This window comes from Phoxinus phoxinus (assembly GCF_949152265.1).
Source record: "Phoxinus phoxinus genome assembly, chromosome: 1".
Classification (NCBI taxonomy): Eukaryota; Metazoa; Chordata; class Actinopteri; order Cypriniformes; family Leuciscidae; genus Phoxinus; species Phoxinus phoxinus.
Window position 1 is genome coordinate 24,850,033 of NC_136876.1, and position 25,703 is coordinate 24,875,735.

Genomic DNA, 25,703 nt, shown 5'->3' on the forward strand with positions numbered 1-25,703 from the left:
ATTAGAATGTAATCTACATTTAAGAAAAAACCCTCTGGGAAGATGTTTGGTATGTTTAGCTAAAACAACACTGCTAACATGTTAGCAAGGCTTCTTTAACACAGCCAGTGTTTGGGATTGAAACCATATTTACTAACAGCTGTAACTTGAATAGTCCTGTTCATGCTACAGTTTTATAGGGGGTTCTAAACTTGTAATAAACATGAATGATATCTGTAACTATAGTGAAAAGGCCTTTATGTATAATGCATTTGAAAGGTATTCATAATCAAATAAATAATTGTAACCAAAGTTAAAATGCATTATAATATTAGCAGATTCCTTGTTACATCTGAAATTGTTGTTTGCCGTGTGTTTTAATGCATTATATGTTCTAAAGGAGTAACATAAGTATTATAACCGTTTACACAATTATTCACAAGACCATATAAGCTTCAAGTAAAGTGTTATCCAAATAGGTTATCCATCAATCAAATCCAAATTAACCGACAGCGTTTTCTAAACCAACAGATGGATCTTTTATATTTTATTTTACTCATAATATAACATAGTTAGGGCTGCACGATATTGAAAAAAATGAAAAACTTGTTAAACAACAAGTAACATAACAGCTCCTGCATGAACAGTCAAGGAGAGAGTGTAAATAGCTGACATTTTGAAAGGCATGTTGAAAGCACTTCCCGTTCTCTGAAATGCAGGATGCTGCTTCTGCTAAACAGCTCATCTGGGGCACTGCGAGGTCTCATGGGAAAATCCCACATAATAGTGGAAACAGACAGAGAAAGAAGTGCTTCACTGAAAGCCTTCTGCCTCTAATTACGCAGCTCTGGACGATATACAGTGTGGTTTTCTATGCTAATGGAAAGCTATGCTGATCGCGCCAGTCTTCCTGCATCACCCAAAAGGTTAAAACCAAAGATTTCCACTGTATTAGTGGCATTACGGTCTAAAATATCAGGAAAAATAGGCCTTTAGGTAATTTTTAATGGATTTGAAAGTGAGGAGATGTTGCTGTATCAGTCTATCACTAGTTATCTTATTCCTCTGAATGCTCAGGAGAAAGACTCACCTCTGTTGGGCTTCCAGAACTTCTCCATGCCATGCCTCATGAGCACGATGCGCGAGAGCTCCGTAAACGACTCTATGACGTTGAAGTTACAGAGGGGACTCACTTCGAAAAACGTCATACCGTTTTTTTCTGCGTACGCCCGTGCCTGTTCTGTGGGGACCTGTCGCTTGAAAGCCAGGTGCAGCCGGTTACCCACAAGAATACGGGGCACACCAGGTGCATGCTGAGGAAAGACAAAGAGACAAGAATGTGGGTTACAAAAGGGGGATGGGAGGACCGGAGAGATGCGAACGAGGGAGATTCACAGTCCTGTCAGGCTGAGTGAATCTCAAACAGTGTCACAGTTGGCCTGTCTCATTTATTCATTCAATGAGGCCTGTCATATCTGTGCCCTTCTCTAGTCCACAGAGAAAAGAGCACTCTCTAGGAGCTGTACGGGGCAGCCGCAAGTGGATTCAAATCAAACCAGAGTCGAGTCTCAAATCTCTCACGAGGAAACTAAATCGAGTGGGGGGAAAAAAGTCATAACTGAAACTATTTTCATATTTCATTAAAAAAAAAATATATATATATATATTTATTTTTATTAATTTTTTTTATCTTTTTAAAACATTTTGAAAATCTCACTGACCCAAAAATTTTGAACTGAAGCGTACATATTATTATATGTTTCTTAGCGGACTGCTAAAACAGTTTTCTCCCTATACTCATTTGATGCTTACTGAGCAAAACCCTCCACCATGCACCCTTTCAAAGCTCAGCAAGGTCAAAGAAGCTCATTCTGTGTTGAAATGACTCATTATGAATCATCAGCTCAAGTCTGACTCAAATAACAGCAGCAAAGTCAAAGCAGAGCCTCAAGTGTTCTAATATTTACCAAAGCAGGTCAAAAGTTCTCAAGTTTAAGTCTCCTGTTCCAACTAATACAACCCTCTTTCTCTCCATCATATGTGCGGTTTGTGCAGCACAGATATGTTCCCGACATGTATCCACTTAATTAAACACAAGAACATACAACTCTCAAACGAGGAAGGAAGGAAGAGACTGTAACAGAGAAGCCTACGAGGAAGGGGGCTGCAGTCCAGAGGACATCCTTTCTGGATATCAAGCACAGGGCCAGGAACATGAGGACGAAAGACAAAATAACTATAATAAATGGAAGTAGGTCTGTATGTATATGTGTGTGCATATATATTATAAAATATTTTTATATATATAAAGGCTCAAACATCCCTTTCGTAACAGACGTGTTTATTTGAGCATTTCTGTCAGTGAAACAACACACTAAAGCCTGTAAAACATTGAAATAAATATAAGTAAATAATGCTTACCGAAATAATATAAGTATTATTCAAAAAACATTTGTTCTGTATTTCCCCACAAGATGCATCATATAGCCTACCGCTCTGAGCTTTGAGAGGGATGTGGGACTAATACTCAATGTAAAAGGTCTGAAGAGCAAATTTTTTTCTTCCGCAGTGTCAAGACATTTAGGCTATGTTTGATTTTGCGCTGCCAGAGAAAGAGAAACGCGCTATACAAATAAACTGGACGTTCCTTTTCAAGTCTAATAACAAGCACAAACTGTGTTAAATAGAATTTGATGTGCAAGTAAAAAGGTATTTGTCCTACTTTACCACAGTAAAGAATCAGAATATAATAGGCCTGATTAAACGCGAGCCAAAAGAAACATACATTTATAATTCCCTGTGGAAATAGGTGGGACGTAAGTGAAGATCTGAGAAAAGAAACAAGAGATTCCATGTCACGTGGAATAACTCATGGGAAACTGTTAAATTTGCCGATAATCTGGTGACCAGATCGCAAAACAGAATACAAAGCTTAAATGTATGGGCTCACGTATATATCTCTCTTATTCAGCATGAATCCAAATGTTTCCATGGCTGCAATGTAACATTATATTGCATGCTCACCTATTATTTATTTTGTAAACAAAGTTGTGTGCTTGACTCGTGTCATAATATTCATGCATACAAAAGAAAAAGAAGTGTTTTTTACGTCCCTGAGTAGCAGTCACCGTGGTGGTGCAGTTGTCAAGTTTACCGGCAAATTCCTAAATGGAAGTCGCTGCAGTCGGGGAAGCCATTGTGTCTCTCTTTCGTACATCATCAATTACTTGCGTGCAAACGAAACACAACAAACGCTGTCATGTTATCTTGCTTTCAAGATGCCTGATGTTTGGGAATGCAATTGTGTGACATTTGAGCCGGCATGTGATGAGATCAATCCACTGGTTAGTCCAGTTATCCAATCAAATCCTCTGTTGAGTTTGCAATATCAAGCAGCGTAACAGCCTGTTTTGTACAGCTAAAAATGACTAGAAGCGGATGACACCAGAAGCCAGACACATTCAAGTTACAAAAGCGTTCGCTCTGATGTTAAAAATAAGGTGGATAGCCTACAGAACTATGGGTATAATTGTGAGCTCACTTCCTGTTATCATTCAGAGCAGCTTAATCTTACCTCATCAATCTCCCTGATCCAGCGGTCTATCCCGTCAAATGACCAGCGGTTGGTGATGTCATACACCAACAGGATCCCCTGTAGAGGCAAAACAAACAATGCATTGTTAGCCGGTATCCTGTTCATGCAGTGAGGAGGGACGTTAACAGACTAACAGGACATGAACTGTGCTCGGCAAAAGCATTTCAACACGCTCAAAGCCCACTAGTGAGAAATGTTCTTGTTCAATTCAAACTTTTGAACTCACCTGAATATAAACATACTGGTCCTTGTGGATTATATAAACTTGTTTATAGTAAGTGAATGTGTATGCCCTTTTTTGTCTTTGGCTGAGCACTTAGTACAACATCAGTCCTCTGACCAAGAACATTAAGTGACACTTTACCTGCGCTCCCCTGGAGTACGACCTGAAAATGGTGCAGAACCTGCCTTGTCCCGAGGTGTCCCTAGAAGCAAACAGAGACAAGTCAGGACAAAACGACTGTAAATACTATGTCAGTTAAGCTTGACACATGAGCTCTGTTTCAAAACACCGTGAGCTGAGGCATCATAAGCACATTTCTGATGCGAAAGCTCTCCCAAAACGTAGGCAGAAAAATTGTCCTGCCTTTCAAGTTACCGTCTTTTGGCCACAAACAAATTCTTAGCATAGGCAGCAATAGCAGAATGCACTGTGACAAGCTCTTTGAAAAATGCACCCAATATGGCAGATGAACGAGGGAATCACAATTAAAAATAGTTATTTGCGTGCTTTGCATTTCATTTGCTTTTTAGAGTATAGCACTGCTGCTAACTTAACAACATGCTAATATTAAACTCAAGTCTCCGTGCTTCACATAAGGAGCACTATTTGTGTGGCCCTCAGAGCTAATGCCTATGAAAAGCGTTCCAAATCTGTCACTTAAGAGCTTCTATTTCAGTTAGGATGCTCCCTTAAAAGGCATCTGCCTATGTAGGAAGGAAATAGAAAGGCAGCTCACTTCATTTTGGAACAAAGCTATCAATTTGAAATCGACACTGTACTGAGTTTAGAGTTAACCCAAATACAAGATGACTCAGGCGTTTGTGTTGGCGTCACAGCCTAGAAAAACGAGTTTTCCACTGTGGCACGTCCGCACCCAAATAACCTTTCCAGCTGAATACACTCTGTGAGAACATTCTCACGCAGTGGACGTAATTGGCTGGAAAGCGTTAAATATATCTGCATTAAAAAGTCAGAGTGGCCGTTGCCTTTTTGAAGTGGTGGGACTGAATCCACTCTTGAGAATGCCGTTTAGTGCTGCACTTCCACAGTCGTATCAGAGAGCCCATCAGATTTACCTGGGAGCTCTGAAAAGTGCGTTAGCAAAGATAGATGTAGGGCGAGATGAAAGCCCTGAGGACAGACTCTATGAGGAGGAATATGCAGTAAGAAGCCCAATTACTATAAAGCATTACATTATATAGCCCAGCACATTACAGCACACCATGGGAAAACCCTCAAGGGCTTTGAGAATTGCTCCTCGGGCACTTACTACACTCTGTGTTAACGCTAATGAGCTTGTTGTTTGTCTTCGTAATGTGTAATTCTGCTGTCTTACAATCCAATGCCTTCCTGATTAGGAAACTTCTCTGTCTCTCTGGGGAAGTGGCTAAATGCTTCTATGGACGTTTAACAGCGACTTCTCAGCTTCTCAGTTAATGGAACTTTCTCTTATTTATGATTTATGAGCTTTGAACACACTAACAAAAGTTTGAAAACATTACCAACTTCATAAAACATAAAATAATTGTAGTCTCATATGTTCACCGAGGCTGCATTTCTACAAAAATATAGTAAAACCAGTAATATTATAACAATTTAAAATAGCTGCTTTCTATTAATATACTTAAAATTTAATTTATTCCTGTGCAGTAATGATGCTGAAAATTCAGCTTTGACATCAGTCTCATCTTTCCTGCTGAATGGGAAATAACCCAACACTCATATCTGTAAGGTTGATGAACATGAATGATGGGCAGCGATTTATCATTTTGCAAATCAGTCTCAGTGCTTTTTTTTCTTTCTTCAGTGCAATGAGAAGGAAGGCCTGCTGTCTGTGGATTGAAGCCCAACTACAAGACACCGACTCTTAACTTAAAGACTGCATTAATTTGCTTTTAGCAGGTGATGCATCATTCTGTCATGAGGGGAACAAGACAGACAAGAGTTGTGATCCACTTACCAAAGCTCTAGTTTCACTCTCCGCCCGTCCAACAGGATCGTGGTGGTCTTGTAGTCGATTCCTGCAAAATGAGAGACAGAGAACACTTAGATAAGACCTTTACCTGTGTATGGTTGTCTACTGAAAAGAAAATAAGTCTAGAGAGGATCGGGAGCTCGAAAAGCTTCAGGCGTCATGGTGATTGCATTTGGTGTACTACCTAATTTAATTCCCAGCCAATTCTTTCTTTCATTAGAAGGCAGTAAAGATGAGTGGAGAACCTGACAGCTGAAACCAATCTACTGTTACTTAATGCTATCATAGCAGAGATGTGACCAGGACTCTTCCCATAAGGCGATTATCTTGACTGCTTATCTACATTTATCATTCATAAAATGAAAATATGAACACAGTACGGGCTCCATTAACTGAATGGCAATATCTGCATTTTCGGTCGCTTCACAGCAGGCCAGCATTCAAACCTGTTTTGCATTTTAATAGACAGCTCTGTCTCTAACAAAGGCTCACTGCTTCTCTTTCCATACAGGCCAGTGTGTGTAATATTCACCATGCCAAGAGCGCTAGTCTCAGTGAATCATCTTTTTGCCCCCTTGAAAAATCTGATTATCCGTAATCCGTAACAACACGGACATGGACTACACCTGCCTGGAGTAGTCTGGGAGAGTTAATGAGTGGTTTTGGCCATTGCTTCCTCGTGAACATCAGTTCTAGAAAGAAATCCACTTTGTTCCTCTCTGATTAGAGGAAAAAACAAAGTCACACCCTACTGTGGTCTATTCCACTTTGTATCAGCTGTTTACTTCCTGCAAAGACAAAGTAGGCAGAGTAGGGCTGCATGATTGAGCGGAAAAAAACGAATTGCAATATTTCTGATAAAAATTGTAATTACAATTTAAACTTTTATTTGTATTTTTTATCACCAGCTCAGCTGTGCTTGTTTGTAGGGCTGGCCAAAACCTTTGTCATTACATATGCAAAATCCTATACTGCTGTACTACAAAATAAAAGGAATATGCCTAATAATAATAATAATAGTAGTAGAATAAAATAGCTATTATCATCATTAAATTAAAATAAGAAATATTACTACTGTAAATGTACAGTATTACTACTGTAAATATTAATACTGTAAATATTACAACTTTATTGTATTTTTTTTTTACAGGATATCTATACAATAAAAATACTAATATTTACGGCTATCTTAATTTCTTAATTTTCAAATGTCAAACATTTGGCAGAAAACCGTAGGGAGACACTTAAAGTTTATCTTTTCTGGACAAAAGCATGCCAAGTCCCAATTTCGAGTTTTGATTTTGATTAATCATGCAACCCTAAAGCAGAGGCTTTAAATGGAGAAAGCCAAGGGTAGGGCAAGGATGGGCATCCATATTTTTCTCGACAGACAGATGTCGGTCTGGCCATAGGCTTCGTTTGTCCTCCATTATTAAACATCTACAAGAGAATGTAACAAGAGGGAAATGACTCGCACTTAAAAAGAACCACTAGGGCTGATTTCCTGCTGCTCTCCATCCTGCAAAAAGCTTTGCTCTTAAGCAGGGCAGCACATCAAGCCAAAGGCGCATCACACTTCCTTCCTCTAGTATCCCTCCTCCTTCGTTCTGGGTGATTTTATAGGCAGATGGCTCAGCAACACGGCCTGACAAGGGCAGTACGGTGTAATTATCATCTCAGGTTCCAGCTCCGGGACGCAGGCCAAGACTTCCCAGCCCGAAGCGGCTAGTTTTGAGGAAGAGCCTGGAAGTGAAAGCTCCAGCAGGACTTGAGGACACCTGAGAGGGATTGAGTGGACAGTGACACATGTGGCCATGTTTAATTCAATTTAAACAGCCTATTATCAATGGCTGGTGGAAAACAAAATTGCTTACAACTGGAGAATGTAGAAGCGTTGCATTTCTTCAACGCAGGAGGCCTTTGCTTTTAGAGCATGTCTTTGTGCCTAATTGTTGTGCTTGCTCATAACTTGCAACGTGCCCAGCGACCCTCAGGAGCCAGAACAGGGTGCGTGTGAGTTTGAAAGTAATTTCAAAGACTGTGAGCGCATGAGAGTAATGAATATAACATGCCTGAGGCTGAGAAAGGTAGAAAAGCTGGTTTCACTGAGACCCTGCACTTCAACAGTAGCACACAACATGACTCTACGCTGACCTTCACATCTAATCATAACTTTATCATTCATCAGAAGAAATGCATATACTCTCTTTTTACTAAAAAATGTAACGCAATAAAAGCAGTTTTATAATGATGTTTTTAAAGGTTTGCTCCAAAACAACATATTCAGAATAACTGAGGTTTAGCTGCAAGTCTGACTTCAGGCCTCAATTTGGTAAAAGAACTAATGAAAAATGTATAGAATATAAATGAATAGTATACTGACTACAAATATGATAGGAGGGATAGCAGTGATTTTGTACCAGGACTGGGGAAATGCTACATATTTTCAAAATGGACTGGACAACTAATTGATCTTAAAGGGATAGTTCAACCATAAATTAAATTTATGTAATTATGTTTGCCGTTCCAAACCGGATTGACTTTCTTCTGCGGAACCCAAAATAAGATATTTTGAAGAAAGTTGGCAACCAAACACTTTTGGTTCCCACAGACTTCCAATGTATGGACAAAATATATAGTTTCAGAGAAGAAAGAAAGTTCTACAGGTTCGAAATGACATGGGGTTGAGTAAATGAATACAGAATTACAATTTTTGGTTGAACTAAAGATGATCAAAAGTGACAGTAAAGACATTTATGTTACCAAAAGCTGCTTTTCCACCGTCGGGCCGAACGGTTCTTAGAACAGTAAGAACTGGTTCCAGTTGTATTTCCACTTGAGCCTGGTAAGGCACGGCATGATTACAAACTGCTCAGCCCGGAATTCTCAGAACGGTTGGTATGGCTAGACGGAACCGTGCTGGTAGGATGTGTGTAGTGATGTCGCCACTCAGGATTGGTCACTTCACTTGTCTGTTGCCTGGCTACCAATTTCTCACAAATTAATAATAAAATTAAAATAAATATCTGATCATCCTCCATAATGGTAGCTATTTACATCTCATATCGTCTGTAAACTGTTGCATTACCAAGGCAATGACTGGTGCATTTAATGAAAATCATCAACAACGAATGTCATTATCGTTTAGTCGCGTCTGCTGACCGTGCACGTTAGCGTAATGTTACATGTGTAAAATACATGCGTAAAATAGCCTACATGGCGCGCTTTGACAGGGTGTCATTTAATATGTGATAGTGCAGAATTTTCATTTTATGGTTATATCCTTATCTGTAAGTGTTAAAAAAAAATCACATTTTGCATGAAAGTTCGTCCTGACAGTCCGTGTTAAACTTCAAACTTAACCGAATGAGCGCCGGTGCGCGCATGTCCTCCGAAAAATGCGCAGCACACAATATTTTGGTTGTACTGTTCTGGAACTGTGTTGTAAATAAAGCTTAACCACTGTTTTCTAATTGTGTCCTCTTTTGGAAGGCCAAACAAAGTAGTTTGGCTTTCACAATGAAAAACAACAAGCGTCTCCACGACATGGAGCCGGCAGCAACAATATTACAGCGATAATAAAAGTTACGCCTTCTTTTTTGCGTATACATTTGGCGGTGTTATGATACTCTGCCCCCACATACTGACGTAGATTTGTGGGGCGTGTTTGAACGAAGCGTTTTAGGTGTTTTAAGCGTTTAACTTTTACAAAGAATATCTCTTTGCGTTTGAGACTGCATTACAACAGCTGTATAACAACACACTAAAGAAAAAGAAAAACAAGAAATCATCATATGACCCCTTTAAGCAAAGAGAACGGTTTGGCCTGAAAGTAGAAAAGCATCTACAGATTTCTATTAATAAATGCTGTTTTTGAACTTTCTTTTCATCAGAGAATGCTGGAAAAAATCTATCACAGTTTCCGCAAATATGAAGCAGCACAACTGTTTTCAGCATCGATAATAATAATAATAAATGTTTCTTGAGCATTCAATAAGCATATTAGACTAATCATTCTGAATGATCATGTAACACTGAAGACTGAAAATTCAGCTTTGAATCACAGCAATAAATTACATTTTTAATCTATGAAAATATAAAAGTTACAATCCCACTCTTTTTACCGCATTTTTGATCAAATAAATTCAGCCATGGTGAGCAATAGAGTTCTTTCAAAAACAAAAAAATCACACCAAACCCAAACTTGTGAACGGTAAAGTACTTTAGATGGGTTCTTGTGTTAAATAAAGAGTTAGACGGAGAGCAACAAAACGGAATCAAATTGGTCTCGAGATGCATTTTTAAAAGTTGTTCTATTTATAACTTGACAGGCGGTCTTAAAAATACACTGGCGGAGCTTTAAAGGGGATAAATTCAAAGATGCAAGTTTCTTAGGGACTTACCTCACCAACTGTCAAACAACTAAATTATACTGCCAGCATACTAAAGCACATATAAAGCACAGCCACTAAACAAGTTTTGTACTCGTTTTGTACTAAAATTATAAAATAGACAAATCTCACTAATCAGCTACTGTAGTTGGTTGTTGGTAGTTGACCACAGTGTTACACAATTATAGTAGTTAAATGTCACAATAATTTTATTTTGGTTTAATCTATTTTATTTGAACTTTCATTTGAAGTTAAGTGCGAACCATCTTTAACGATTCAATAACGAGCTCAATGGGTTAAATGGGTTAATTCTTCCTGTTCTTTTTTTTTTTTTTTTTTTTTTACTCGTTTGTTATGGCTGAGTCCTGTGAGCTGGTGCCCCGTCAAAAGGGGTTTGCGTGGTAACTACCTATTAAGTAATTCAACTTAAAGGTGAAACTAATATATTATATAGACTCATTACATGCAAAGTGAGATATTTCAAGCCTTTATTTGTTATAATTTTGATGATTATGGCTTACAGCTTATTGAATTTGAATTTGGGGTTTTCATACGCAAGCTGTAAGCCATAATCATCAAAATTATAACAAATAAAGGGTTGAAATATCTCACTTTGCATGTAATGAGTCTATATAATATATTAGTTTCACCTTTTAAGTTAACTACTTAATTACTAATTACTTAAACAAATGAACTTTTGCACGATATTCAAATTTTTTGAGTTTCACCTGTATAAATTTACTAGCTGTGCATGCAAGTTGTAATTCTATGACATGGTTCTCTATAGTCTCTATAGACTTCTGTGTGCAATGACCTATCGTTATGTTTCTTTACTTGTTTTTCTATTATTCCTTTTTTTACTTTGGCTTTCTTCAATTAGCTTGCCATTGCTTTACTTTTTGACCCCTTGCAGTGTTCTTTGTCCCTTCACTAGTCACATCTGTAACACCGTGACCCAATCGAAAAAGAACAGAAAGAAAACTAAAAGTACTGTTTAATGGAGAAAAACACTCTATCATGGTTACATTGAAACCACTGTGCTTGTCTGAGCTAAATCCATCAATCACTAGCAGGCCAACCAAGATGTCTGCATCTGCAACTTTAGGCTCTAAATATTTACAGATGTCCACTCAAAGCCAGCGCAAAGACGAATCAATGAGAGTAAACACCACAGAACCAATTTATAAGAATACAGACTGCAAAATTTAAAACCAACAGCATAAGGCAGTGTAACAAGGCTTCTCTAAACTCATAAAAAAATGTATTGGTCATTTAGCTAAAGCATTGTAAAAAGTAGGTGGCTGCAGAGGAGCATTGACTTATTAGCTGTTTCCACTCCCTAACATATATATATATATATACACACACATATATTTCACTCGTTTTGCTTTTGAATTAATATTAAGATATATTATGAATGATAATAATTCAAGTTAATTTGATCTACACCTCAACTCAAGCTCAGTGCTTTATTGTCAGCTGCCCAGTGCTACCAAATACTTCCTGTAGAACGTAGTGCTGCTGCCCTCAAATGTTAGTCTGGAGCCCTGTGAACTTAAAATAAAACTGCACATTGTAATTTCTGTACGTTCAGTCTATTTATTACCAAGACATTTGTCAAAATGGGGGAAAATATGAATAACTGCATTCCAGGTTGATTTAAGGTGTGCCCCTAAATGTTCTGCTTGTGCCTTATAGGGTTTGAGCTTATGACCTTTCGGTCATCACCAGCCTAGATCATTAACACCAAGTCTACACCACCCTCATGTCCTCCTAAAAACATCTAAAAGCAGTTTTATACTAGTGGTCGACAGATATTGGTTTATTTGATGGTTGATGCCGAAATATAAAAAGAATATATTAAAAATAAATCTCTAAATTAAACAGACTTACTTTCAGATGGCAACTTCTTGATTCTGTAATCGTATTGTAGTATTTTCACAAACAAAGAAATTGTTTGGAAATATATAAATAAAAAGGAAGTAAACACTGTAACCAACAGGGCACTCAGTAATCTGCTAAGTTTGTGCTCACTGGGAATCATATGTTTTTTTGTTTTTGTTTTGTTTTTCAAATAAAGACAAGGCAACAAATTTTACATTCAGCACAGTAAAAATTACATGAATATGACATAACATGGTGCAGCATAGTTTGAAATCAAGGGTTTAAAGCTGATCGTTTATCGTGCGAGGTCTCCAGTGAAGCTGAACTGACCGTCACGCACGAGTAACATTCATGATTCATGCAGGCTACAAATGCGCACTTTGAATCTGAACAACTGGATTCGACGAAGTTTGCAAGATTTGTGAAATGAAATGTTCATTATATATTCAAAGATTTGTTTAAATTATATAAATGCATAGGCCTACTTGCTGAATGCTGACAGTAAATCAGAAAGTATTTAGTTATTATATATAGCCTATTAGTGTTTACCTTCCTGTTACTAATAATATAAAAGCAAACACTATACCACTTTTTTTGCATACAGTTTATTTTCTTTGTTTAACTGTTTTATCTAGTAATGTACAAAACAGAGATCATAAACAATGAAGACAGAGAATAAGAGCGCAGGCTCAGGCGCTACCGTTCTCAGAGCCATCAAAATAAAAGTCCCGCTTCCAACACGTCGACCAAACAGTCAAACTTAACACCCAATGCCGAATAGTCAAATAGTAAAATATCAGCTGATATGTTGGCATGGCAATATATCAGTCGACCACTTTATATAATGAGATGAAGTTTTTAAACCATAAAAGGAACTATTCTTGGCTTTAATACTTCACCTTGCTCACAGCCAATACCTCCAGATACTCTATGTATAATTCATTAAAAAAGCCTTTCAACATTAAAACAATCTGAGCACAGATTGCAGCGGAAATCACCAGCGCTGAATCCAAGGACTGCTCGTGGAGCCATCGGTGTTGATTTTGAGTGATTGTGCAAGACAAGTTCTCTTTTGAAGCTGGACCAGCAAGCTCCCCAAGAACACTTCAGAAAACAGCCATCACTGTGAGATCTCTCACACCGTTCCCTAATAGGTTCAAGCAACCAGATATGCCCGTAAGTATAAAAAAGGGATAGAACAATAGCGACCCAGCTCACACAAGGCTCATTTGGATATGAAAGGCATATATCGTTCTATAATTGGTCTATCACCTCACTGGCTTCAGCCTAATGACAGAGCGTGGATGATCTCATCTCATCACAGCCGATGGAGAGCCATTAAATAAATCAAATAAAAACAGCTTACAAGTGTTTAAAACTGGTCTTGACGGTGTGCTGTACTGACCTGTTCAATGAAAACAGACACTTCCAACTTCTTAGTCATGTTTACTTGTGTGTTTTGTATCCTGAGGGAATTCTCTGTGCTGGAACACTCCCCGAAAACATCTAGTACAACCTTAACTAATAAATAAAAGAGTTCAACCAATACTGATTTTTTGACTAATACTAATATATTATTTTTGATAGCATCTCAAAATTACAGATAATGGGTGTATGACCAATATTCATTCCACACTTTGTTAGTTAAACTGTTATTGATTCCACAGAAAAATGACACCATTTGAGAGAATAGCACCCAACGACAACATTCAGCAGTCAGTACCTGCATTTTTGGACAATTATTCAACTCTTTAAATAGCACTCATTCATTGTGAAAAATGCAGATTAGACATAGCCATAAAAAATAAAGAAGAGAAAATAAACATGCAACTACTAAGATCGAAAATAATTTTACATAAATAACAGAATATTATAAATATTACTTACAATTAATATTACTTTATTATTAACAAGTAAAATATTAAGAATACATATTGGGTGTTAGTCCTCATGATCATTTTATTGTGACAAAATAAAACAAATTCAAATTGGTTCTGCTGGTTATCAGGTACTTGTCGGTCATAAAAAAGCTATATGGGTTGATCTCTACTCATCCATATCCAATAATCAATGTGTAGAACTGATTTAAATTATTGTTTCATTCCTACTTTTAACACAATGACAACTAAATGATTATTATACTACAACAATAACACATCATATACATAATTAATATTGTTATATTATTATTATAATATTATGCAAAGTTGATCTGTGATCTAGAGGGTCACAAATGTATTTTTTGTCATTGGTTAAGCTATGTCTACACAGTTCTTATTTGAAAATGAATGGCTACTTTTTTTTTACATTCCATGGTGCCATTTATCCACTGAAATGCAAAAGAACCAGCATACCGCTATTTCCGCTCCTAAAGAAGTTTAATAAATAGCAAAGTTTCAGCTTTTTATATTTTTATCAACAACTGTTATCCATACCATGAACCATCAAATAGTCAATCAGTAAATTAACCAATCATCTAATAAATGTATAATTTATCCATCAAACAATAACCAATTAAACTGAGAAGTGTGAATATTGGTTACCAATACTGTATAAAAGTGATTATCGGACCTCCACTAAAAAACATGAAGTGTATGTTATACAACTACTGAGCAGAAAATGTGCAGCTTTTATATGTGAAGAATTACACAATTCTCCAAGAGATAAACAGAATAATAAACTATTATCATTCACATGCATTTACACCTCCTGTAAGTCACTGGCACTGCAACATAGCACCCACAGAATGACTCACCATAAACACAAAAATAATATTGACCGTGTTCTTTGGCAAACCTGTTTATACAACTATTCTCTGAATAGCTCACAGTGAGTGACAGCCTTGATCTGAAATCATTCTGGGTGAAGGATGTGTAACTCGCATTCTGCGTGAAGAAGATGTGTGGGATGTGTTGACTAACTCACCACTGCTGTAGGCATATGGAGACTCAGCAGATCCATCTTGAAGGCTGTCCAGGATCTCTCCTTTTCCCACATCGCTGTCTCCCACTAGGAGGAACTTGAGCAGGTAGTCGTAGCTCTTCACAGGGCTGCCCTGGGTGCCCATGATTGCTCACATCAGAGCCAGACTGAGAGCAAAGGATAGGAGACAACTGTGTGTGTCCCTCTCTGATGTCAAAGATGGGCCCTGAATCCTCCAGAGCTTTGGGGGTCTGAGTCTCTTGTGTCAGGTCTATCTTTAAATCGGTGTCAGGCCAAATCAGCAGACAGACCAAATCAAACCATTTCCCACCCGTCCAGTCCAGACCCGGAAATGGTTTAAAGTGTACAGTCTTTAAAATGTCCAGCCGTATTCACTCGTCCAGTCTAAATATTGTAAAATAATATGGATCATCAGTGCATATATATACTTTATTGGCTGGCAAACTGAACAACTAGGTTGTTTACATTTCTTCCGAGACGCTCAAATCGTCGTTACTGACAATAAATGAAAATAAAACGCGTAAAAGTTGTATCTTTATCAAAAATCTATTTTATCATGGCAAATTATTGCTATAATAGAAAAGCAATTGAGCTATCAAGCTAGTGCATTGTTAGCATGCGCCTTCCAAGCTGTCAATACAAATAAATAATCTCATCACAATTGTATCTAATAATCACCTTTACGGTTATGACAATATTAACAATAAGAATGTATATTTGTTATCGTAAAACTAATTAAAATACATTAAAGACGAGCCGTTGTTCAGATGGAGTAACTTAACACAGCCTCGGCTAACGCTACTAAGTTAGCTATGAGCCTAGCGCGTCAAAAACAAGCGCACAACATTTATTTAATATCATAGTTAAGGGAATAAACTTCTCACAATATATTCCTGCTGCAATTTGTTGTTAGAAAAACTTCAGCCTGACAAAAGGAAGAAGGATATCCACAATCGCGCTTCAGTTAGCTTGAGCAGCCGATGCTAGCGCGTCTGGCAGAAATCATGGCTCCATTTCTGTTTTTCTCTGAATAACAAAGATTCATGTGAGATCGCGCTGCTCGTCTCGGGACCTCTGCGCGTTATCAGGCGGTTCTGGGGCGAGGCACGGTAAATGAGGGATTAAACAATAATCCGACCGACCCGCAGGTTATTATTGCTTGTGCTGTAAATGCTCTCGGATATCCAAATATGTCCCATGTTCGCTCACACAGGAGAGATCACACACACTGTCACGCTGAGCTTTCACCTCTGCGTACTACTGCGCTCTGACTGACTGTACCTCCCCCCCACACACACGCGCGCAGTCGCGCACACACACACACACACACACACACACACACACACACACACACACACACACACACACACACACACACACACACACACACACACACACACACACACACACACACACACACACACACAGTCATTTTATTAAAATTAATTTGGCATATTTTGATATAAAAAATTAAAGACCTTTACGGTTTGGAGGATAGATAGATAGATAGATAGATAGATAGATAGATAGATAGATAGATAGATAGATAGATAGATAGATAGATAGATAGATAGATAGATAGATAGATAGATAGATAGATAGATAGATAGATAGATAGATAGTTATCTGTATTTTGTATAGTCACATATTAGTATGTGCATATGATACAGTGTATGGTCGTCTTATATTATAATAATTTATTGGAAGCTGAGAAACATGAACGACGTACAACGGAAATTGTGATAGAATTCTATTGTCCTAGGAGAACAAGCGCCATTATGTATATGATGGGGGGTGAGAGCGTTTATGGTTTTAATGGCTGGTATAGAATTTGATGCAGGGTCCAGATGTCCCCTTGTCTCTCTTGAGACCCTCATGTAGCTCTAATCTCAATAGGCAGACACAAAGACTTCATATAGCAATTTGCATTTTAATCTATTCAGGGGGAGGGGGATTATCTTCGTTTGATGATTCCCTGAAAGTGCTGAGACCTTTGGCTTGTCCCTGTCACATTAACCCTCCTGCATCTGTCACACGAGCAGCAACCTGTAATATAAGCACTGTGAACAGAAGGTGAACACCATCCATTTTGATTTTCAAGGTAGATTTAAAATAATATAATTCAACCAAAAACAAAGATCTATCTATCTATCTATCTATCTATCTATCTATCTATCTATCTATCTATCTATCTATCTATCTATCTATCAGGAAATAAACTGTAATAAACAGATATTTCTATTTTGACTACCCATTTTTGTGTCAAATACAGACACAAACACACACTTCCCTCAACAGAAACATGCAGGTAAATCCCCAGCTCATTTGTTTGTCGTGTCATTGAATAGTCAGTTGCTACAGCAGTCATTGTTGTGTTGTGTGCTCAAGTCTAGTTTGAGCACATTCTTCACCGGCTGTACTCCCAAACAAAAGACCCAACACTAGTTTCACTGGTATGTTTCTGAAAATGGGTAAACTTTAAATAGCAATTGTTTATAGTGCAAACAAGACTCGTATAATAATGATTTAAGATGCACACAGATACTGTAACGTGTAAAATGATTAAATGAACTTTATTGAAGTAAATTAAGGGTTTAAAAATGAACATTAGAAATGTATGTTTTGATCATGATCATCATCATTTATACAAATCATGTTTTTATTAAAGCATTTCTATTAATAACAATAGCTACAAAACAACATTGATTTGGCAACACTGACAAAACACACGGTTCATGGACAAATAATTTAATACACAAATCTATATTTAAACTCAACTCCGGGAGCCAGTTCATATAAATCAGCTAGATTAGACTCATAAAACTTTAAACACATGAATTTGAAAAACTTCTACAAGTCATTCCCCCCATGAGAGACAGCAACAAACTGAAGAGAAGTCAAAAGTTTTACTTCCAGTTCAAATGATCCTGATGAAATTATGGTTTTTATATAGTGATTAGTTAACTATTAAAATTACATTTATTTTTAAAATGGCACATCTTCAATGTTATACAAAAATAGTAGAAGAATAAATACAAAAACATAATCACAGTTTTAATCAAAGATTCTGGTCAGTGTCTGGAAAGGAAAGATTATGATTTAAATCAACAATGTAGGATTATTTCCATTAAAAACCTAATTAAGACTATATTGAAAGTCAGCGAAGTCTGACCAACACCAGTGTGCACGTGTCTAGCTGCTGACTTCTAGGGGGTCTGGCAAGATCCCCCAAAGTTAGTCCGTCTTAGTAGTCTTCTGCTTCCAGGGGTAAATCAGTTCTCCTACAAACAGTTTCTTGGACAATGCGGCCCAGGAATCCTTAGGGTAACCGCTATAGGTGGGTGTCCGGTAACACTGCAGTACAGAACTGAACTTTAATGGATTGATCTGAAGATGGAGAGAAAAGAAAAATTAATTTCTCATTATCAAACCTCAGAGACAAGTAAAGCACATCCAGTGTTTGCACTGATTATGTACAATGCAACAAACTGCACAGTGATCCAAACAGAGCTATTCAATAACCTATCCCACAAAATCAACAGGTCAAACCCAAACCTTAAGCTAAACCCAAGCAAAAATAAACTACAGGATGGCATTCGGTTTAACCAATAACCAACCTACCTCCATCATCAGGTGAAGAGGAGTTCCTGGCTCCTGACAAAGCACCTTGAATTTAACCCCCTCTGGAATCCAAAGACATTCATAAAGTACCTTTACTAATCAATCAGTTATATAGACACATAATTGGCAAGTACAAGGCCTAGAAGTACATTCATTAAACTTTATCATAAATAAGAAAACGTTTTCTTTCTTCAATGTTATACAGTATGGCTCACCTGCCAGTCTGTACGGTCTGCAGATACGTAGGCCGATGGCAAACAGGGGGAAGGAGTTGATGAAGTCGACACTGAGGTGAATCACTCCCTGAAACAACACCACCACCAGCCGCAGCTAGAAACAGACAGAGAACCAACTTACACATCATAACAACTCATGTCTATGAGATTTATAGATTTATGATTTATTATTCATATTAGAGACATTTTACATCTAAAGTTGAATTTCAACCCCACATTTCTCTGTTATTTGCTTTATGTATTATGCATTAGTAGAGTATATTAGTAGTTCACGAGATGTAAAAGTCTGTATAAGTCTTTAAATGTCCCCAGAGTGTGTATGTGAAGTTTTAGCTCAAAATATCCCACAGATATTTTTATAGCATGTTAAAATTGTCACTTTTTGAGTCTGTCCCTTTTGTGTCTGTCCCTTTAAATGCAAATGAGCTGCAGCTCTCAAAAGTGTGGGATCAGTCGTTTTCTTTAAAAGAAATTAATAATTTTATTCAGCAAGGATGCATTAAATTGATCAAGTGACAGGAAAAAATGACTCTAAAGACTTGCATTGTAATTGTACAAAAATTATATTTCAAATAAATGTAGTTCTTTTGAACTAGGTCACCAAAAAAATCATGAAAAAAAAATAATAATTCACAGAAAAATTAAGTATCACAACTGTTTTCAACATTGATAATAATAAGAAATGTTTCTTGAGCAGCATATCAGTATATTAGAATGATTTCTGAAGGATCATGTAACACTGAAGACTGGAGTAATGATGCTGAAAATTCAGCTTTGCCATTAGAGGAATAAACTACATTTTAAAATATATTAAAATAATAAACAGTTATTTTGATCAAATAAATGCAGTCTTGGTGAGCATAAGGGACTTCTTTAAAAAAAAAAAAAACTCAATTTTTGACCGGTAATGTATAGGCAAAAAACATGATCAAGAGATTAAGACTTTACAAGTGTGAAATTAGCAGAGAACTGGATCAGATGCTCCAGTGGGGCTGGAATAAGGATGAAGTTGAAACTCATGTCAGAGTGACTCACCAGGGTAAAGACCAGGTAATACAGGGCAGTGGTGGGAAGCAGGAACAGCAGAATCATAAAGAGCAAAGTGCCAATGAACAACTGCAAAGGAAGGAGAGCAGAGTCAATCATGTTCTGTAAGGTTGTGTTGAATAGCTAGAACATGAATGAGGGATGTGTGTGCAAGAGGAGATGCACCTGGTCCAGGTCGTATGAGCACGAGTCAACCCTCTGCCTCAACACATTCCATTTCTTTCCCCTGAAGAGCCGCCACAGGGAGGAAAGACCATAGATCTTCAGACAGTACAGCCTGACCAGAGAGAAAAGTAAATACAATTCAAAACAAAGAAAATGCAATTCTCAGAAAGATTAAAAGCCCTAGAATGTTGTGTAATATATAAATAAAATCCTCAAGACTGTAAATAAAGATGGCAAGTAACAGACCAGACAGATTTGAAATATAACCTTAAAGAGACCGTACACCCAAAAATTCCAAGACCTGTATAACTTTCTTTCTTGCGTGGAAGATAAAATTAACTTTTATTCCAACAATGTAAGGTATATCGGTGACCTCGGCGGTCTCTTTAAGTGGCCCAATGCAATTATAAAGATTGAAAGATTGAGACTGCCCTCTACTGGAAAACGCTGGAAGTGCGTGAACATGACAGTTAGTTAGAAAACAACATGCAGAACTACAGAATTGAGCCTCACCTTGCCCCATACACATAAAAACAGTAGATGTGAAAAGTCAGGAGGGCCACAATGTCGGAGAGTATGGAAAGAGCAAAGGTCAATCCCAAGCAGGCTGAGAGTCCAACATACCACAGGATCCTCTCAATGAAAGGAGACATGAGGTGGATGTAACCTGTCGACACAATCACAAGACATACATGAGCTTCTGTATTAAGTTTAAAACACCATGAGAGCGCCTCAACTGAGGATGTACTTACTGATCCACAGATGGATGTGATAGAGAAAGAATCTCCCCAGCACCTGGTCGAGAGCTCTGTTCATCTTCAGTCCAGCAGGAGCTCCCATCAGCCATTCTAACAGCTCCTGGAGCTCTTTAGCCACACGCTGCAAGATAAGTTACGTTTTTATCTTAAGTTTTAAAAAATTAATACTTTTATTCAGCAAGGATATGTTAAATTGATCAAAAGTGACAGTAAAAGCATTTATAATGTTACAAAAGATTACTATTTCAAATAAATGCTGTATTTTCTGAACTTTTTCTATTCATAAGAGAATCCACAAAAAATATTAGGCAGCACAACTGTTTTCTTGTGCAGCAAATCATTATATTACAATTATTTCTAAAGGATCATGTGATACTAAAGACTGGAGCAATGATGCTGAAAATTCAGCTTTGCAATCACAGAAATAAATTACATTTAAAAATATAGTGAAATAGAAAACAGTTATTTAACATTTTAGTAATATTTCACAATATTATTCCTTTTACTCTATTTTTATAAAAACATTTTACTCAATTTTTTTAAAATAGATCTGCAAAAGTATTGTTATATGTTTCATACTTACATCTGCCACAGGTACCAGAGTATCCGCTAATTTGCTGATACGATTCTCCCTATAAAGCCACGAGACAAGCAGCAAACCAAGTGCTATGTCCACAAGAAACGACACAAAAATATTTGCTTTTCTGCAGACAAGTGAAAAAAGAAGGGTATGAGATTATGTTATAACAATAATATAATATAACAATAATGCCATAACATTATACATTGTACAAAAGGCACGTGTTTTAAAAATGTCATCAATTACTCACGCTCGTCTTTCCAAACCCCTAAGACTTCTGTTCATCTTTGAAACACAAATTAAGATATTTTTAATAAAACCTGAGTGATTTCTGTCCCTCCATTGACAGCTACTCAACTACCAATTTGACACTTCAAAAAGTTAGATCGTAAAACTGATTCATATTATTAAGAGGTTTATTCAAAATTTTCTGAATAGACTCGATCGCTTTATATGATGAACAGATTTTATTTCGGTTTTTATTTACATATAAATATTGATCAGCGAACATAAACAAAACTGCGTAACACGAGAATGAACCTCATTGGTTCTTGCTGAAGCTCAAATGTTCTGCGTAACACGAGAATGAACTTCATTGGTTCTTGCTGAAGCTCTGCGTAACACGAGAATGAACCTCATTGGTTCTTGCCGAAGCTCTGCGTAACGTAACACGAGAATGAACCTCATTGGTTCTTGCCGAAGCTCTGCGTAACGTAACACGAGAATGAACCTCATTGGTTCTTGCCAAAGCTCAAATGTTCTGCATAACACGAGAATGAACCTCATTGGTTCTCGCACGTCAAGCGAACATGCTTGAGCTTCCATTTACCACAATTGATGTGTGAGTTGATGATTGTTAATATGTGGATAAAAGCATGAATTCAATATGTTCAAAACAAAATATTCAAAACAATTGTCTCTTCAGAAAATGTGGAATAAACTGCTCAATTCACATGATTAGTTTTACGATCTTATGAACTTTTTGAAGGATCAAAGTGGTAGTTACGAACTTGGATCGTCATTTGTGTTTCAAGATGAACGAAAGTTTTACAGGTTTGGTACGACATGAGGGTGAGTAAATTTTGAGTTTTAAAAGATTTTTCTTTTTTGCAATCAATCACAGGCGTAACTATCGGTAAGCAGGGTACACGGTTCCTAACGGGCCCGGACCAATCAGGTCCTATTGCATTTTACTACGTTTAGTCTGATCGCATTTTACTTTATCGCAAATTTATTCGAATAAATAATGACAACAACATATTTTACTGATCAAATACATGTTTGAAACAAACAATGAAGGATTTTGGTGTAATTTGTTTTGAATTGGGACTGGGGAATCCCCGGTGCGTATAGCTACTCGTGATTTGGTCAGTCATCTCATCTCAGCGTTTACACTTTGCATTAACATGCAATCACAATGATCCGATCAAGCAGATCGGATCATTAGCCAATCAGGACACGGTGTATTTACATTGTTCACATTAAGTAGCCCCTGTATCTGGTTAACCGATCAGATTTCTGTTTCCTGCATAATATTTAAATTAGGTCTGTAGCACGACACCAGATTTAGAGTAAAGATGATACAGATTAAGAGTAAAGATGATACAAATTAAGCAATGTCCCACTCACTACTTTCCTGTGCAATCTCCAGTCTTAGATCACATCACGTTTTTTGAATGAAGGAATACTAGTTGATCATACAAAAATAACTGGGTTGATCATGTTAAACAAGTCACATCATCGATCATCTGGGTTTAAGATTATAGCGTGCAATGACTATATTACAGAAATGGGAGATTAATAAACATGCTGAAACAATAAAAACATTCAACATTTAAAACATTAAAAAATAACAAGTTTTTTCCGATTATTCCTCAGGCAAAGCAGCGTGCAGCTCTTCATTAAGATCTCATGACTGACTGTGTACAGGCGATGTACAGGCGATCGCCTCGTTCAGATAATGTTGCACAATTAAAATGAAAAATGACACACAGTATCATGCAAGTCTAATTTTATTTTTATTTTTAATATTGACGTTTATTGTAGCCTAAGGTTCAAATAAGTTTAATTTATTGTCTAAACTGCGTCTGGCCATTATTTTCTGACAGCCACGTGTGGAGACTGGGCGGGGATTTATATGACGTCCAGCTGTGAATGCAGACATGATGGCTGGATCGCGTTTACATTACACTGAGATTCGATCACAATGCGTCCTCGACTACCCCTGGACCAGGACACGCTGATCGGATAACATTCCCATCAGAAAAGCGTTTGCACTTGTCTTTTCAATGTGTATGTGGACAACATCCGGATACAGGTCGCATGTTAATGTCAAGTGTAAACGCAGCCCCTGTGCTGTCCTATTCATGGTAGCCTACTCGTGGACATTGCGTCATCACGTGCTGCAGTAGGGGGGCCCGCAATGATAATCCTGCATAAGGACCCGGTGTTGGCTCGTTACGCCACTGCTATCAATGATGGTCTTATATGTCATTGACCTAAGTACTATACCTCATAAAATCCATGTGTGTAGCAGCTTTTTGGGGGGAGAAAACAGTCTTGAAATGAACTCCCCTGTACCCTGACTGAACACAGGTGGACAGCTTGCTCGAGATGAACAGCACCGGCCAACTATGTAAAATCCTGTAAAATACCAAAAGCTTTGAATTTCAATTTTCTCCATCACTCTTCAGTATTGACAACAGGTTCAAGATGGAACACATTAACTCACCTGAAGCTGCAAAACCAGTGCCACAGAGACAGCAACCACGTTAGGAAGATGCAGACCGGAACAGATGCTTGTTTTAGAAGCTCTGCAATAATACTAGCCTCTCTGCCTTCAGATTGCCAGTGGGTGAGTTTGAGAGGCCCATCGTCATATTTGTCCAGGAAAAAGAGAGGCTGACTTTGAGCCACTGTCTGGAAGACCAAGCGCAGCTCTGAAGGCTCAATCTCAGACTTCTGGCTGACCTCCTGTACCGGGTGAAGCTGGGACAGCATCACCTTCCTCTGGTCGTAATGAACAAAGATGATCTTATCTTCCTCGCTGCTGTCATCATCATTCTTCTCCTTCCGGTCCTGTAGAAGTTTCCCATCGTTCTGGACCACCTGGCAGGTAAAGCCTGTTTTGCCAATTTCACGGCTCAACTGCAGCCAACATTTCTGTGGAAAGATGGTACTCAGGTCTTTTAGAAAGCTGTCCATTCCTTCTTTACCTTCTTTGGGCATACTCCAGGAACCCAGTACGGTGAGATGCACTTGAGACTGGCTCTGCATCTGATTCAAGTACTTCTTCACCTGACCTGGTATGAACGGGTAATGAACGACGGCCAGAACCACAGCAGAATTGTGACCTGGGATCCAGTGCCCAATCAGCAGGCCACTGTCAGCAATATTGCAGCACTGGGGAAAGAAGATCTTCAGCACCATGATTGTGTGCTATAAAGTCCAGCAACAGCGAAAGATACAGTCCTGTTTGGGAAAAAGGCACAATTAAAAGGCTGGAAGCAAGCATACAATATGTACAATTGAAAATATGCATATATAGTACTTATAAAGCATAGTTTTGAGTTCAAGTAAAAAATGAACGTGTAGTTCGCTTAACAGCATCCACAGATCGAGCGAGGACAGTTTTGTACTCGTGCCCTTCAAATGCATTGAACACTCGGGTCGTTTCTATGGAAACCACACGCTCCGGGCAAAAATTATATCGATTTAATTTGCAATATGACCATGACCGAATGCGGGGACATGTTGCTGTAATTAGTAGTAAAGTAGTCAAAAATTACCTTGTGGATTTTGAAGGGCGAGGACTTCTGTGAAGTTGATTTTATCTTATTACCGACAACGAGCAAGTTAACTCTACTATGTGCGTTAAATAACACTGGCATACTCTCAAATAATAATTTAAAAAATGGTCACGCAAAATCATAGGAAAATAGTATCAGAGAGGTAATAGTCCAGTCCAGACTCTCGTTTTTTAACTGAAAACCATTCCATAGGAGTAACGTTAACTTCGTAGTGTTGATAGTCCGTCAATAAAATTCCGCCGAGTGAACTCAAGGGATATTTTCAGTTCCGACACAAATGGCTCAAGTAACGTTTGACTTTATTTTACAATTACATGTTTCTAACGTATCTCTGTATCAATCTCATTTTCTCCGCAATATATTAATAAATTATTTAAAATTTGTTAAATTTTAAATTATTTTTAAAATTATTTAAAACAAACTGTTAGATTTAGCTGTGAAGGACATTATACTCATTAATAACAATCGTAGTATTTTAGTGTGATCCTTTTCTCCAA

At 37.6% G+C, this 25,703-nt stretch overlaps 2 protein-coding genes across 2 annotated transcripts in view; both read right to left on the bottom strand.

Moving 5' to 3' along the window:
• The window catches only part of rab40c (RAB40c, member RAS oncogene family), a 19,238-nt gene extending 2,840 nt beyond the window's left edge, over positions 1 to 16,398 (bottom strand). Inside the window, exons 1-6 of the mRNA XM_079625567.1 lie at positions 15,875 to 16,398; positions 14,973 to 15,374; positions 5,758 to 5,818; positions 3,939 to 3,999; positions 3,554 to 3,631; positions 1,070 to 1,292 (exon numbers count right to left, since the gene is read on the bottom strand). Coding sequence (XP_079481693.1) covers positions 1,070 to 1,292; positions 3,554 to 3,631; positions 3,939 to 3,999; positions 5,758 to 5,818; positions 14,973 to 15,114 — 565 coding nt within the window. The 5' untranslated portion in view covers positions 15,115 to 15,374; positions 15,875 to 16,398. The remainder of the gene's footprint in view (positions 1 to 1,069; positions 1,293 to 3,553; positions 3,632 to 3,938; positions 4,000 to 5,757; positions 5,819 to 14,972; positions 15,375 to 15,874) is intronic.
• A 1,139-nt stretch (positions 16,399 to 17,537) lies between these two features.
• On the bottom strand, positions 17,538 to 25,481 carry pigq (phosphatidylinositol glycan anchor biosynthesis, class Q). Its single transcript, XM_079606491.1, has 11 exons — positions 25,186 to 25,481; positions 24,129 to 24,868; positions 23,909 to 24,040; positions 21,401 to 21,521; positions 20,812 to 20,938; positions 20,573 to 20,726; positions 20,060 to 20,171; positions 19,883 to 19,963; positions 18,827 to 18,941; positions 18,612 to 18,673; positions 17,538 to 18,377 (listed from the first exon to the last, which is right to left on the bottom strand). The coding sequence occupies exons 2-11, from the start codon at positions 24,824 to 24,826 to the stop codon at positions 18,225 to 18,227; spliced, it is 1,755 nt and encodes a 584-aa protein (XP_079462617.1). The 5' UTR covers positions 24,827 to 24,868; positions 25,186 to 25,481; the 3' UTR covers positions 17,538 to 18,224.
• Between the last annotated feature and the right edge of the window lie 222 nt (positions 25,482 to 25,703).

Coding starts and splice junctions, on each gene's coding strand:
- pigq (XM_079606491.1), bottom strand. CDS start 24,826: ATGGTGCTGAAGATCTTCTTTCCCCAGTGCTGCAATATTGCTGACAGT. Junction 20,939..21,400: donor CTCTGGTACCTGTGGCAGAT/GTAAGTATGAAA, acceptor CTTATCTTGCAG/CGTGTGGCTAAAGAGCTCCA. Junction 18,378..18,611: donor CTCTTCACCTGATGATGGAG/GTAGGTTGGTTA, acceptor CTCCATCTTCAG/ATCAATCCATTAAAGTTCAG.